This window comes from Terrapene carolina, unplaced genomic scaffold (genome assembly GCF_002925995.2).
Source record: "Terrapene carolina triunguis isolate 2854851 unplaced genomic scaffold, T_m_triunguis-2.0 Scaffold662, whole genome shotgun sequence".
Classification (NCBI taxonomy): domain Eukaryota; kingdom Metazoa; phylum Chordata; order Testudines; family Emydidae; genus Terrapene; species Terrapene triunguis.
Genome location: NW_020665013.1, coordinates 912,370 through 923,269, shown reverse-complemented (window position 1 = coordinate 923,269; position 10,900 = coordinate 912,370). Strand labels below are relative to the sequence as shown.

Genomic DNA, 10,900 nt, shown 5'->3' with positions numbered 1-10,900 from the left:
ACACCCTGCACGGTCAGTCAGTGGTTTGGCCGTTCTGGTTTTCCCACAGCGCTGTGGTGACGCCAGGGTCTGGCACACCCTGCACGGTCAGTCAGTGGTTTGGCCCTTCTGGTTTTCCCACAGTGACGTGGTGAGGCCAGGGTTTGGCACACCCTGCACAGTCAGCCTCAGAGGTTTGGCTGCTCCAGTTCTCCCACAATGCCATAGTGACTGACACCAGAGTCTCGCACACCCTGGGCCATCAATGTCAGTGTTTCTTTCTCTGTGCAGACATTGATGAGTGCAGCAGCGGGGAGAACCTTTGCCAGCGCAATGCTGATTGCATCAACATCCCGGGCAGTTACAGGTGCGAATGCTCAACCGGATACAAGCTGTCACCTAGCGGAGCCTGTGTGGGTAAGATGGGCACTGTTGACTACCTATAGCAGAGGCAATGCTCAAGTGGGGCACAGAGCCGCCATCAGGAAGCAGCGTGGACTGCTAGTGATGTGCACTAGCACACTTCACCTCGTCTCTTTTTCTAGGAAGGGTTTCCATTGCCGAGGCTTGTACTGTGGGATGGCAGGAATGGAACTGGGAGGCTGTCATTGTTCTCATCACAGTCATGGTTTTGGAAGGAGACTCGGGTTATTTTACAAGTCTCGTGACTGTGACCTGCTGCTCCACACTCAGAGGATCCACGGGGGCTCCACACTCAGAGGGACACAGAGGTCTGGGGTCAGCGCAGAAATGCTACATCAGTTCAGTAGCTAATGGGCACATCAGAAAATTGAGTGTGTGCATGGGATAATCCCGGAGGGAATTAAATACTCCCATCCCCTATAGGTTAGGGTTGGGTGCATGGGGGAGGCAAGTATGGGGGCAGCTTACACTGCCATTGCCTGCACCTTTCCTTGTACCTGGGCTGTGGAGAAGCAGACAAGCTCACTTCCTAGCTCTGGATTCTTATAGTAGCACCATGAAGGTTGAGACTGGCTTGCTGTTTGACAGCTGATTTTTTCTAAATGCTCTAAAATCCACATGTTGAGTCAGATTGTCTTGAAAATTGCTGTATCTCCTGGGGGTCTGGGATAAGGTTACTGGTCCAGACTTGAGGTTGTTTGAGCGAGGGGTTCCCGAGTTACAGCCCCCCTAAAAATCACATGCCATCAAAATTTTACAGTTCTTACTTCTTATTTTTTTTGCACAAACCTGAGGCTCACGCTTTGGCTCTGGTCCTCCGCAAGCAGATCTCATCTGCTCCGGTTTGATTTCAGCCAGTGTCTGGCACCCACTGGTCCTTTGAGGAAGCAATATTTTAAAAGTAATTCTGACTAAAAGTTGGATCTCTAGTCCAGCTCAAGCCAAGCTGAGAAGACAGGCAAAGTCATTTGTGCAGATACATTAGGACTGGGGCTCTGTTGCAAGCCAGTGTTTGCAGGCAGCCGGGTGATTCAGGGTGGCATACTGTGGCATTTAACCTGAGCAGCACCCAAGTACTGTGAATTCAAGTCCTGCTCTTCACAGCTTTCTGAGAAATAAATGTGTGTGTCGCATGTTCTGCCTGTATTCTGCAGGGGCTCCTGCTGGAAGGTTTGCCTTGAGAGAAAAGCTTCTAGTTTAACAGCCCACATGCAAAATGCTCTAAATCCACATACAGGCTCAGATTGTACTTTAAAAGTATCATCAAGAAAAATAATATTAATTGAATAGATGGAAGATGAAAGACTCTAGGAAGCAGTAGCATTAGGGTAAAGCGATCATGCTGCATGCTCCTCCCCCCTCGTTCCTGAGCAATGGGACTGATTGTGATCAAAGAAGAGCAAGTCTATGAGCTTCTCATCAATGTCAGCATGATGGAAGGGCTTGCTGAGCACCAGGATACGCACCCATGACAGAGAGCCCTATTCTAAGGACAGTCGATGCCAACTAATGTGGCACCAGGATACTGTCCTTGGTCAAAAGACTAACTCATATTTATCATAAAAATAAACACAGAGAACAAGTTTCAGTGTTCTACAATCATTCATCCAGTCCACAGCAACCAAGGCATCCCACCTGTCATTTTCACCCTTCAAAGTGCTGTACTTTCTTGGAAAGGGGTCCAAAGGAAATGCCAGACAATAGGAAACATTGAATTACATGGCCCTTTTTAGAACAGTCATAGCAAACCTTAAATGATCTCCCCCCCCCCCCCACAACAAACTGCTATAAAAAAATCAAGCAGTACACAGACTATAACAAACATTTTCAATGAGACTCTAACACAGAAGACAGAAGTTTGATAGGTCTTTTTACTGCTTTTAAAATTGAAATCCTGCTGCAACATTAACTAAAGTGGTGCCATCCCTCCCCCTAACATCATTTCACCACAGCAGGCCCCAGGAAAGGGTTAATGGTTCAAGTTGGGGGGGGGGAGGTCATTTGGACAAGGAGATCCTCAAACACAGCCCCTCTGATAAGGAGTCAAGTATTGGGGGTAGCCGTGTTAGTCTGTATCCACAAAAACAACAAGGAGTCCGGTGGCACCTTAAAGACTAACAGATTTATTTGGGCATAAGCTTTCATGGGTAAAATATCTCATCTGAAGAAGTAAGTTTTTTACCCATGAAAGCTTATGCTCAAATAAATCTGTTAGTCTTTAAGGTGCCACCGGACTCCACGTTATTTTTCTGATAAGGAGCTGATTTTCATATTCAGATTGCTCTCAAGCCCCCATGCCTAGCAAGATAGTCTTGAAAACTGATATTCCACTGCAGGGCCGGGCTAGACTTTTGGAGAGGGTGGGAGAAGAACGCCCGTTAGGATGAATTGTGCTACTGGGTCAGGATGTATTCCTCTCGATGGGGCAGTCTCATTCCGATGAGGGCTGATGGAAAGCCGATTGGGGCAGAGGAGCACACTGTTCAGATCCCTTAGGAGAGGATTTGTTAAATGGGATTCTCTATATCAGGGATAGTCCATTATTTTTTGTCAAGATCCAGATTTCTTGGTCACGGTATAGTCAAGGTCCAGACGCCAGAGAAAATAATAAAAAAATAACAATAATTATGATAATAAGTTGTGAATAAAAAGACTTTGGGGTCCATTTAAAAGCATCTGGTGGTCCAGATTTGGCCCACAGTCCACGTATTGACTAGCCCTGCTCTATATGCTAGTGAAGAGGAGAGGATAGAATGTGATAAAGTACAAGTAGGATCTGAAGAGAAACAGGCGAACAAAAAAGAGTCCCATTCAATTACATCACATGAAGCCAGACAACTAAAGATTGACAGATTGTATACGAGTGTTTGTATACAAATGCTAGAAGTGTTATACTAAGGTGGATGAACTTGAGCACCTGGTATTAAATGAGGCTATTGGCCTACAAAAACTTGGTGGAACGATGATAATTGATGATAATCAATGGGACACGGTAATTCCAGGGTACAAAATCTATCGAATAACAGAGTAGGTCATGCTGTTGGGGGAGGGGCACTATATGTGAAAGAAAGCACAGAGTCAAGTATAGTAAAAATCTTAAATGAATCAAACTGTACCATAGAATCTCTCTGGATAGACATTCCCTGCTTGACATTCCCTACTTCCACAATAATAAGAACATAGCAGCAGGGATGTACTACCGATCACCTGACCAGGATGGTGATGGTGAGTGTGAAATGCTTCAGGAGATTAGAGAGGCTATAAAAATAGAAAACTCAATAATAATGGGGGATTTCAACTATCTTCATATTGACTGGTACATGTCACCTCAGGATGGGGTGCTGAGATAAAGTTTCTAAACACTATGAATGACTGTTGCTTGGAGCAGTTAGTCCTGGAACCCACAAGGGGAGAGGCAATTCTTGATTTAGTCCTAAGTGGAGCACAGGATCTGGTCCAAGAGGTGAATATAGCTGAACCGCTCAGTAATAGTGACCATAATGTAATTTAACATCCTTGTGGAAACGAAAATACCAAAGAAGCCCACCACAGGAGCATTTCACTTCCAAAAGGGGAACTACACAAAAATGAGGAGGTTAGTTAAACAGAAATTAAAAAGAACAGTCACAAGAGTGCAATGCCTGCAAGCTGCATGGAAACTATTTAAAAACCCCATAATAGGGGCTCAAAATAAAAGTATCCCCCAAAAAAAAAAAAAAAAAACAGTAAGAGGACCAAAAAATGTCACCATGGCTAAACAATAGAGTAAAAGAGACAGTTAGAGGTATCCTTTAAAAATCACATGATTTAAAAATTGGAATTCAAATTCTACAGAGGAAACTAGAAAGGAGCATAAACGCTTGCAAGTCAAATGTAGCAGTATAATCAGGCAGGCCAAAAAAGAATTTGAGGAGCAACTAGCAAAAGACACGAAAACTAATAGCAAATTTTTGTGTAAGTACATCAGAAGCAGGAAGCCTATCATACAATCAGTAGGGCCACCGGACAATCAAGGTCTAAGGGAGCACTCAAGTAAGACAAGGCCATTCAGGAGAAGCTAAATGAATTCTTTGCATTGGTCTTCACTGCAGAGGTTGTGAGGGAGATTCCCACACCTGAGCCATTTGTTTTAGGTGACAAGTCTGAGGAACTGACCCAGATTGAGGTGTCAATGGAGGAGGTTTTGGAACAAATTGATCAGTTGAACAGTAATGAGTCCCCAAGACCAGATGGTCACTCAGGAGTTCTGAAGGAACTCAGATATAAAATTGCAGTATTACTAGCTGTGGTATGTAACCTATTGCTGAAGCATGCCTCTTTATCACATGACTGGCGGGTAGCTAATGTGACGCCTATTTTTGAAAAGGGCTCCAGAGGTGATCCTGGCAATTTCAGGCTGGGAAGCCTAACTTCAGTACCAGGCAAATTGGTTGAAACTGTAGTAAAGAACAGATTTATCAGACGCACACAATATGTTGGGGAAGAGTGAAGACGGGCCAATGGCTAGTAGCCCAGATGGTCAGGGATGCAGCCCCATGCTGCTCTGGGTGTCCCTAAACCTCTGACTGCCAGAAGCTGGGACTGCATGATGGGTTAGATCACTTGATAATTGCCATGTTCTGATCATTCCCTCTGGAGCACCAGGCACTGGCCACTGTCAGAAGACAGGATATTGGGCTAGATGGACCTTTGGTCGGACACATTATGGCCATTCTTATGTTCTAATTTCATACCTCTGCAGTCCATGAATCAGGGCCCCTAAAATCATATGATTGGCTAAAAAAAATCAGGAGATTTCAAAAAATAATAAATTCTGGGTCCTTTTTCTTTGCCTCTGTGTTCTGAGCAGTTAGAGGCCTTGCTCAAGGGGTCCTGCTCTCACATGCTTTTCTGCAGCCAGGAGAGCTAGCAACTTGCTATTTTTAGAAACAAGTCCTGAGCTTCTCAGAGCTCCGGGAGCTGGGGCTTTCATTAAAACACCAGATATCATGAGATTTGAGGTACAATGGTGGGTGTTGGCAGTGCTGCTGCTCAGCAAGACTGCTGCCAGCTGGTAGCCACAGGCATGGAAGCCACGTGGCCACGGCATCTGTTCCCACTTTGGTTGGGGTCTTTCCTATTCACTGCTTTCTGGGTTCTTTTGTTATAGGTCGCAATGAATGCCAGGAAATCCCCAATGTCTGCAGCCACGGGGACTGTGTGGACACCGAGGGCAGCTATATCTGCATCTGTCACAACGGGTTCAAGGCCACAGGAGAGCAGACCATGTGCATGGGTCAGTGCAGATGGCTCGGCAGCCCCATGGACTACTCCCTATAGATTTAAGCCCTTTCCAAAGGAAGCAAGCGCTCTCTGGGCCCCTGGTGGGTGGGCTTACAGGGGGAGGATGGGCCATAGCACATCGTAAGGCAGGCAGAGAGCTGGGCCATTGCATCTCCTCGGCCCCAGGTTTCTGAGTCCTCGTGCTCACCTAAGCCGCACCAGGCTGCCGCCCCCACCATGAGCGGCACTGACTGACTGCCCAGCCCCAGGCAAGCGAGGACTCAGCCCCTGATCTGCATTGATCTTCTCTTTTCAGATATTGATGAATGTGACCGGCAGCCCTGTGGGAACGGCACCTGCAAGAATACAGTCGGCTCCTACAACTGCCTGTGCTTCCCTGGCTTTGAGCTGACACACAATAATGACTGCATGGGTGAGAGACTCCAGTGTCACACAGAGTCACTGCTCTGTAGGCATGAGAGTCAGGTGTCACAAGTCACAGCTGTGTGGGTGTGAGAGTCAGATTAGGGTGACCAGACAGCAAGTGTGAAAAATCGGGACTGGGGTGGGGGTAATAAGAGCCTATATAAGAAAAAGACCCAAAAATCGGGACTGTCCCTATAAAATCGGGACATCTGGTCACCCTAGTCAGATATCTCACAGTCATGGCTGTGTGGGAACAAGGATTGGTTGTAAACACAGTGACAGCCGTGTGCGGATGAGGGTTGAGTGTCACTCAGTCACAGCTGTGTGAGAGTAAGGGTCAGGCGACACACGGTGTGGGTCTGAGGGTTTGGTGTCACACACAGTTGCAGCTGTGAGGGCATAAGGGTTGGGTGACACATGATGATGGCTGTGTGGGTGTGAGGGTTGGGTGTCATACAGTCACAGCTGTGAGGTCGTAAGGGTCGGGTGTCACACACAGTCACAGCTATATGGGTGTGAAAGTCGGGTGTCACACAGTCACAGGTGTGAGGTCATAAGGGTCAGTGTCACACAGTCACAGGTGTGAGGTCATAAGGGTCAGTGTCACACAGCCATGGCTGTATGGGTGTGAGGGTGGGGTATCTGATAGTCACAGCTGTGAGGGCATACGTTTCGGTGTCTCACAGTAACAGCTGTGTGGGTGTGAGGGCCGGGTGTCACACACTCACCCTGTGGGTTTGTCCCACTGTGCTTTTCTCTCCTGCTCTCTGCAGACATTGACGAGTGCTCCTCCCTGGGGGGGCAGGTGTGCCGGAATGGCCAGTGTATAAACAGCATTGGCTCCTTCCAGTGCCTGTGCCAGGAAGGGTATGACCGGACCCTGGATGGGAAGAACTGTGTCGGTGAGTGCCTGGGCAGCAGCCACTGTACTTCTCATCACGCCCAGCCTGTGAGTCGACCATCTGCAGGCCCCTTCTGGCAAATGTGCTCTCCTCCATGTGCCCGCGCCTACTCTGGGCAGTGGAATCTCTGCTCTGGCTCAGGGCCATGGCTGTGGGGCTGGGGGCTGGAGCATGGGTCCCAGCCAGGAGAGATCCCAGGGCCGAGCTTGGGGGAGCTCATGCATCACTGCGCTCTCGCTAGCTGCAGACACCTGGCTCCAGTCCAGTGCCAAGCTGAGGGTTATCGAGCAAAGTCACTGCTCTGCGCCTGGTACGGGATGCCATGGGAGTAGGTTGCCAGCTCTGTAAAGTTTAAAAGCAGGACACTCCAGGTGAAGTGCTGGAACCTCCCCTGCCACGCCTCTTCCCCCGAGGCCCCACCCCTGCCGCGCCTCTTCCCCCTGAGGCTCCGCTAGGGTGCCCAGTCAGCAAATGTGAAAAATCAGGACAGGAGGTGGGGGGTAATAGGAGCCTAAATAAGAAAAAGACCCAAAAATTGAACTGTCCCTATAAAATCCGGACATCTGGTCACCCTAGGCCCCACCCCTGCCACGCCTCTTCCCCGAGGCCCTGCCCCTGCCCCACCTCTTCCCCTAAGGCCCTGCCCCCAGCTACTCCTCTCCTCCCTCTCCCCCCCCGTCGCTTGCTGCTTTTCCCCTCCCACCCCCCACCCACCCCGCCTGGGTCAGGAGGATCTCGCCTGCGGAGCCAGGGCTGGGAGCTACAGCCACCTGACGCAGGTAGGAGGTGGCCCCGGCTGAGTCGGGCCGGTGCGGGTGATGACCCTGCACCTCCCTGCATCCCATGCCCACAGTAACCAGACTCTGAGTGTCCGGTCAGTAGATCTGACCAGACACTGTCAGGTCCCCTTTTCAACTAGACTTTCCAGTCGGAAACCGGGCACTTGGCCACCCTACATGGGATCTGGTGCCATGTACCTTCTCAACCAGCAGTTTTCTTGGGGCTACAGAGTTCCCAGCTCGGCTCCCTGGACCAGGAAGCCCTGTTGGGCACAGTGTGGGAAACCCCAAGCCTGATGCAGAGCAAGATCACCCCCCTGCATCCCCAGCCACAGCTCTGCCCTCCGACTGAGCCTGCTGACTGACCCCCACTGACTGCCTTGTTTCCAGCACTGAAGTGTGAGAACTGGTTGAACATGGGCCTGTAGACAGCAGCCGTTGTAGATAGCCCAGATCTTACTCAGCAGCAGACCCCAGGGGCCAGACGCCTTCTTGCCAAAGGTGGCCCAGGTGGTGCCCTGCTGTCGGAGGAGCTTGAAGAGCTTTCCAAGGTCTGGTTAATGGAGGTGTTGTTGCCAAGCTAGTCACCGTGTGCAGCTGCTGGGCTTGCTGCGTGGTGCAGAGACACGCAGCGGTGTGCCCCACCCCTTCTGTCTGTGCCAGCGGCTCCCACGCCCAGCCCTGGGGGCCGGGGCATTCCCACAGCAGCCGAGGACCACAGGGGGAGGACGAGATCACTGGGGTTCCGGGGGAGCAGTGGGGCCTTGTTGGGCTATGGCTCCCCCTGCTGCCCAGGTAGGGTCCCTGGTGCAATAGCATGTACAATTGTCGGGCAGTCCCTGCCTGTGGGCCAGGAAGGTTCCACATGGCAAAGCAGCCGGAGTCCAGCCCCTGGGTGACTTTCCCCTCTTGTTTCTTTGCAGACATCAATGAGTGCGTGAGCCTGCCTGGAACCTGCTCTCCGGGGACGTGTCAGAACCTGGAAGGCTCTTTCCGCTGCATCTGCCCCCCGGGGTACGAAGTGCAGAATGACAACTGCATCGGTAACGTTGGTTCCTCCATCCTACCACCGCACGGGGGCTACTGTGTCACCAGCCTGGGCCAGGTGCTTCCTAGGCAGCAAGGATACAGGCACTGCCCCAAGGCCTTACATTCTAAAGCATTTGGGTGTAGGCCAAGGCTGGGGCGTGACAGCCACAGAGTAGCAGAGGGCTGGCCAGAGATGCTTCACTCCCATCTTGTTAGTTTCACAAGTGCTAAGGGGGTATTTTTAACAGTGTAATGAACATGCCAGTGAAATGGCATATGTGGGCACCCCCAGTCTCTAATGGAGAGAATCAGCACTGCCCAGTTATGTGTCATAGGCCCCGCCCTGTGAATAGCTAGTGGTGATTCCCTGTTAATATAAGTGGCAGGGGCCTTGGCTTTGGAGAAGGAGGAAGAGAGCTGTCGCCATGACAGCACGCTGTGTAGGGACCAGTGCTCACTGCTCTGTGTTCGCGGGGAGCCAGGCACTGGTGGGCGTTGGGCCTCTGGGGCAGTGGCACCATGTGGCTGCAGCCTGCTCTGTGCAGGGGAGATGGGCTGTGGGGACCGGCTCAGACGGAGGAGTGGGAGGTGGGTGTGACTGGGGGACAGGTGCGCGCCCCCCAGTGGAAGCCCTCAGGAAACGTGCCTGCTCTCCTGCAGGAGTGACCCCTGAGCTCTGCAGGGCCCCTGCACCTGCCCGGAGGTCTCGGCGCCATGGAAGGAGCTGAGATCTTTGCCCTGGTACACGTCTAACCCACCCCTCTGTCCGTCCTGCTCCCAGATATCAACGAGTGTGAGGAGGAGCCCAACATCTGCCTGTTTGGTACCTGCACCAACACCCCCGGCAGCTTCCAATGCATCTGCCCCCCCGGCTTCGTCCTGTCCGACAACGGCCGCAGGTGCTTTGGTGAGTGCGCGCAGCCTCGCCCACAGCCCGTGGTGTCCTCGGAGGCAGTGCTCATGTGTGGGGGAGGGACGCCGAGGTAGGAATCCTGTGGCCCCCATGGTGCCACTCAGTGCTGGGGCCCTGCCAGCTGCCATTGCTGGGATGGGCGCTGTCACGTCTGGACGTCTGGACGTCTGGGTGAGAGAGCTCCCAGAGAGCACTGAGCCCCAGGGCATGCTCAGTGGAGGGGCATCGGCCCGATGTGCCTTCCTGCACAGCTCTGATCCCTTGGGGGCTCATCTCTGCCGGGGGGAGGGCGTAGCTTAGGGAGCTGCTCTGTATCCCTGTGCCGGAGCTGCTTGTCTCTCAGGGTCTGCTGCTTGCACATGGAGCCGCGTTCTGTGGGTTCCAGGCCCAATCCTGCTCCCATTGCTGTCAGCAGCCAAACTCTTGTTCACTTACACACGTGGTGCAGGCTTGGACCCATACCGCGCGCAGCGTGTCGCCGGGAGGTGCCGCACCCGCCCCAGACGTCTGTAACATTCTCCCCTCCTGCTCCTGCAGACACCCGCCAGAGCTTCTGCTTCACCCGCTTCGACAATGGCAAGTGCTCCGTCCCCAAGGCCTTCAACACCACCAAGGCCCGCTGCTGTTGCAGCAAGATGCCCGGAGAGGGCTGGGGCGACCCCTGCGAGCTGTGCCCCCAGGAAGGAAACGGTAGGAATCAGTGCATCGGATGCAGTAGGGAGCATAGAGCAGGAGCCACTGTGCACCTCACGCCAGGGACACCCAGCCTGGGGCAGGGATCCCATAAGCCAGTTGTTCTCAACCCGGGGTGCGCGTAACCCTGGGGGTCCGCACAGATCTTCCAGGGGTAAATCAATGCATCTAGAGATTGGCCTAGTTTTACAACAAGCTACATAAAAAGCACTAGCGAAGTCAGTACCACTAAAATGTCATCCAGACAGTGACTTGTGTATACTGCTCTATATACTAGACACTGAAATGTAAGTAAAATATTAATATTCCAACTGATTTATTTTATAATTATATGGTCAAAACGAGGAAGTCAGCACTTGGTCAGTACTAGTGCGCTGTGACGCGTTTGTATTTTTAGGTCTGATTTTGTAAGCAAGTCGTTGTTAAGTGAGGTGAGACTTGGGGGTACGCGAGACAAATCAGACTCCAGAGAGGGGGACAGTGGTCTGGAAAGA

General features: G+C 51.6%; 1 protein-coding gene across 1 annotated transcript in view; it reads left to right on the top strand.

Annotated features, from left to right (window-relative positions):
* FBN3 (fibrillin 3) overlaps positions 1-10,900 on the top strand; it is a 109,234-nt gene that overhangs the window by 63,193 nt on the left and 35,141 nt on the right. Inside the window, 7 exon segments of the mRNA XM_029913472.1 lie at positions 208-396; positions 5,552-5,677; positions 5,981-6,097; positions 6,864-6,992; positions 8,695-8,814; positions 9,582-9,707; positions 10,251-10,403. Coding sequence (XP_029769332.1) covers positions 208-396; positions 5,552-5,677; positions 5,981-6,097; positions 6,864-6,992; positions 8,695-8,814; positions 9,582-9,707; positions 10,251-10,403 — 960 coding nt within the window.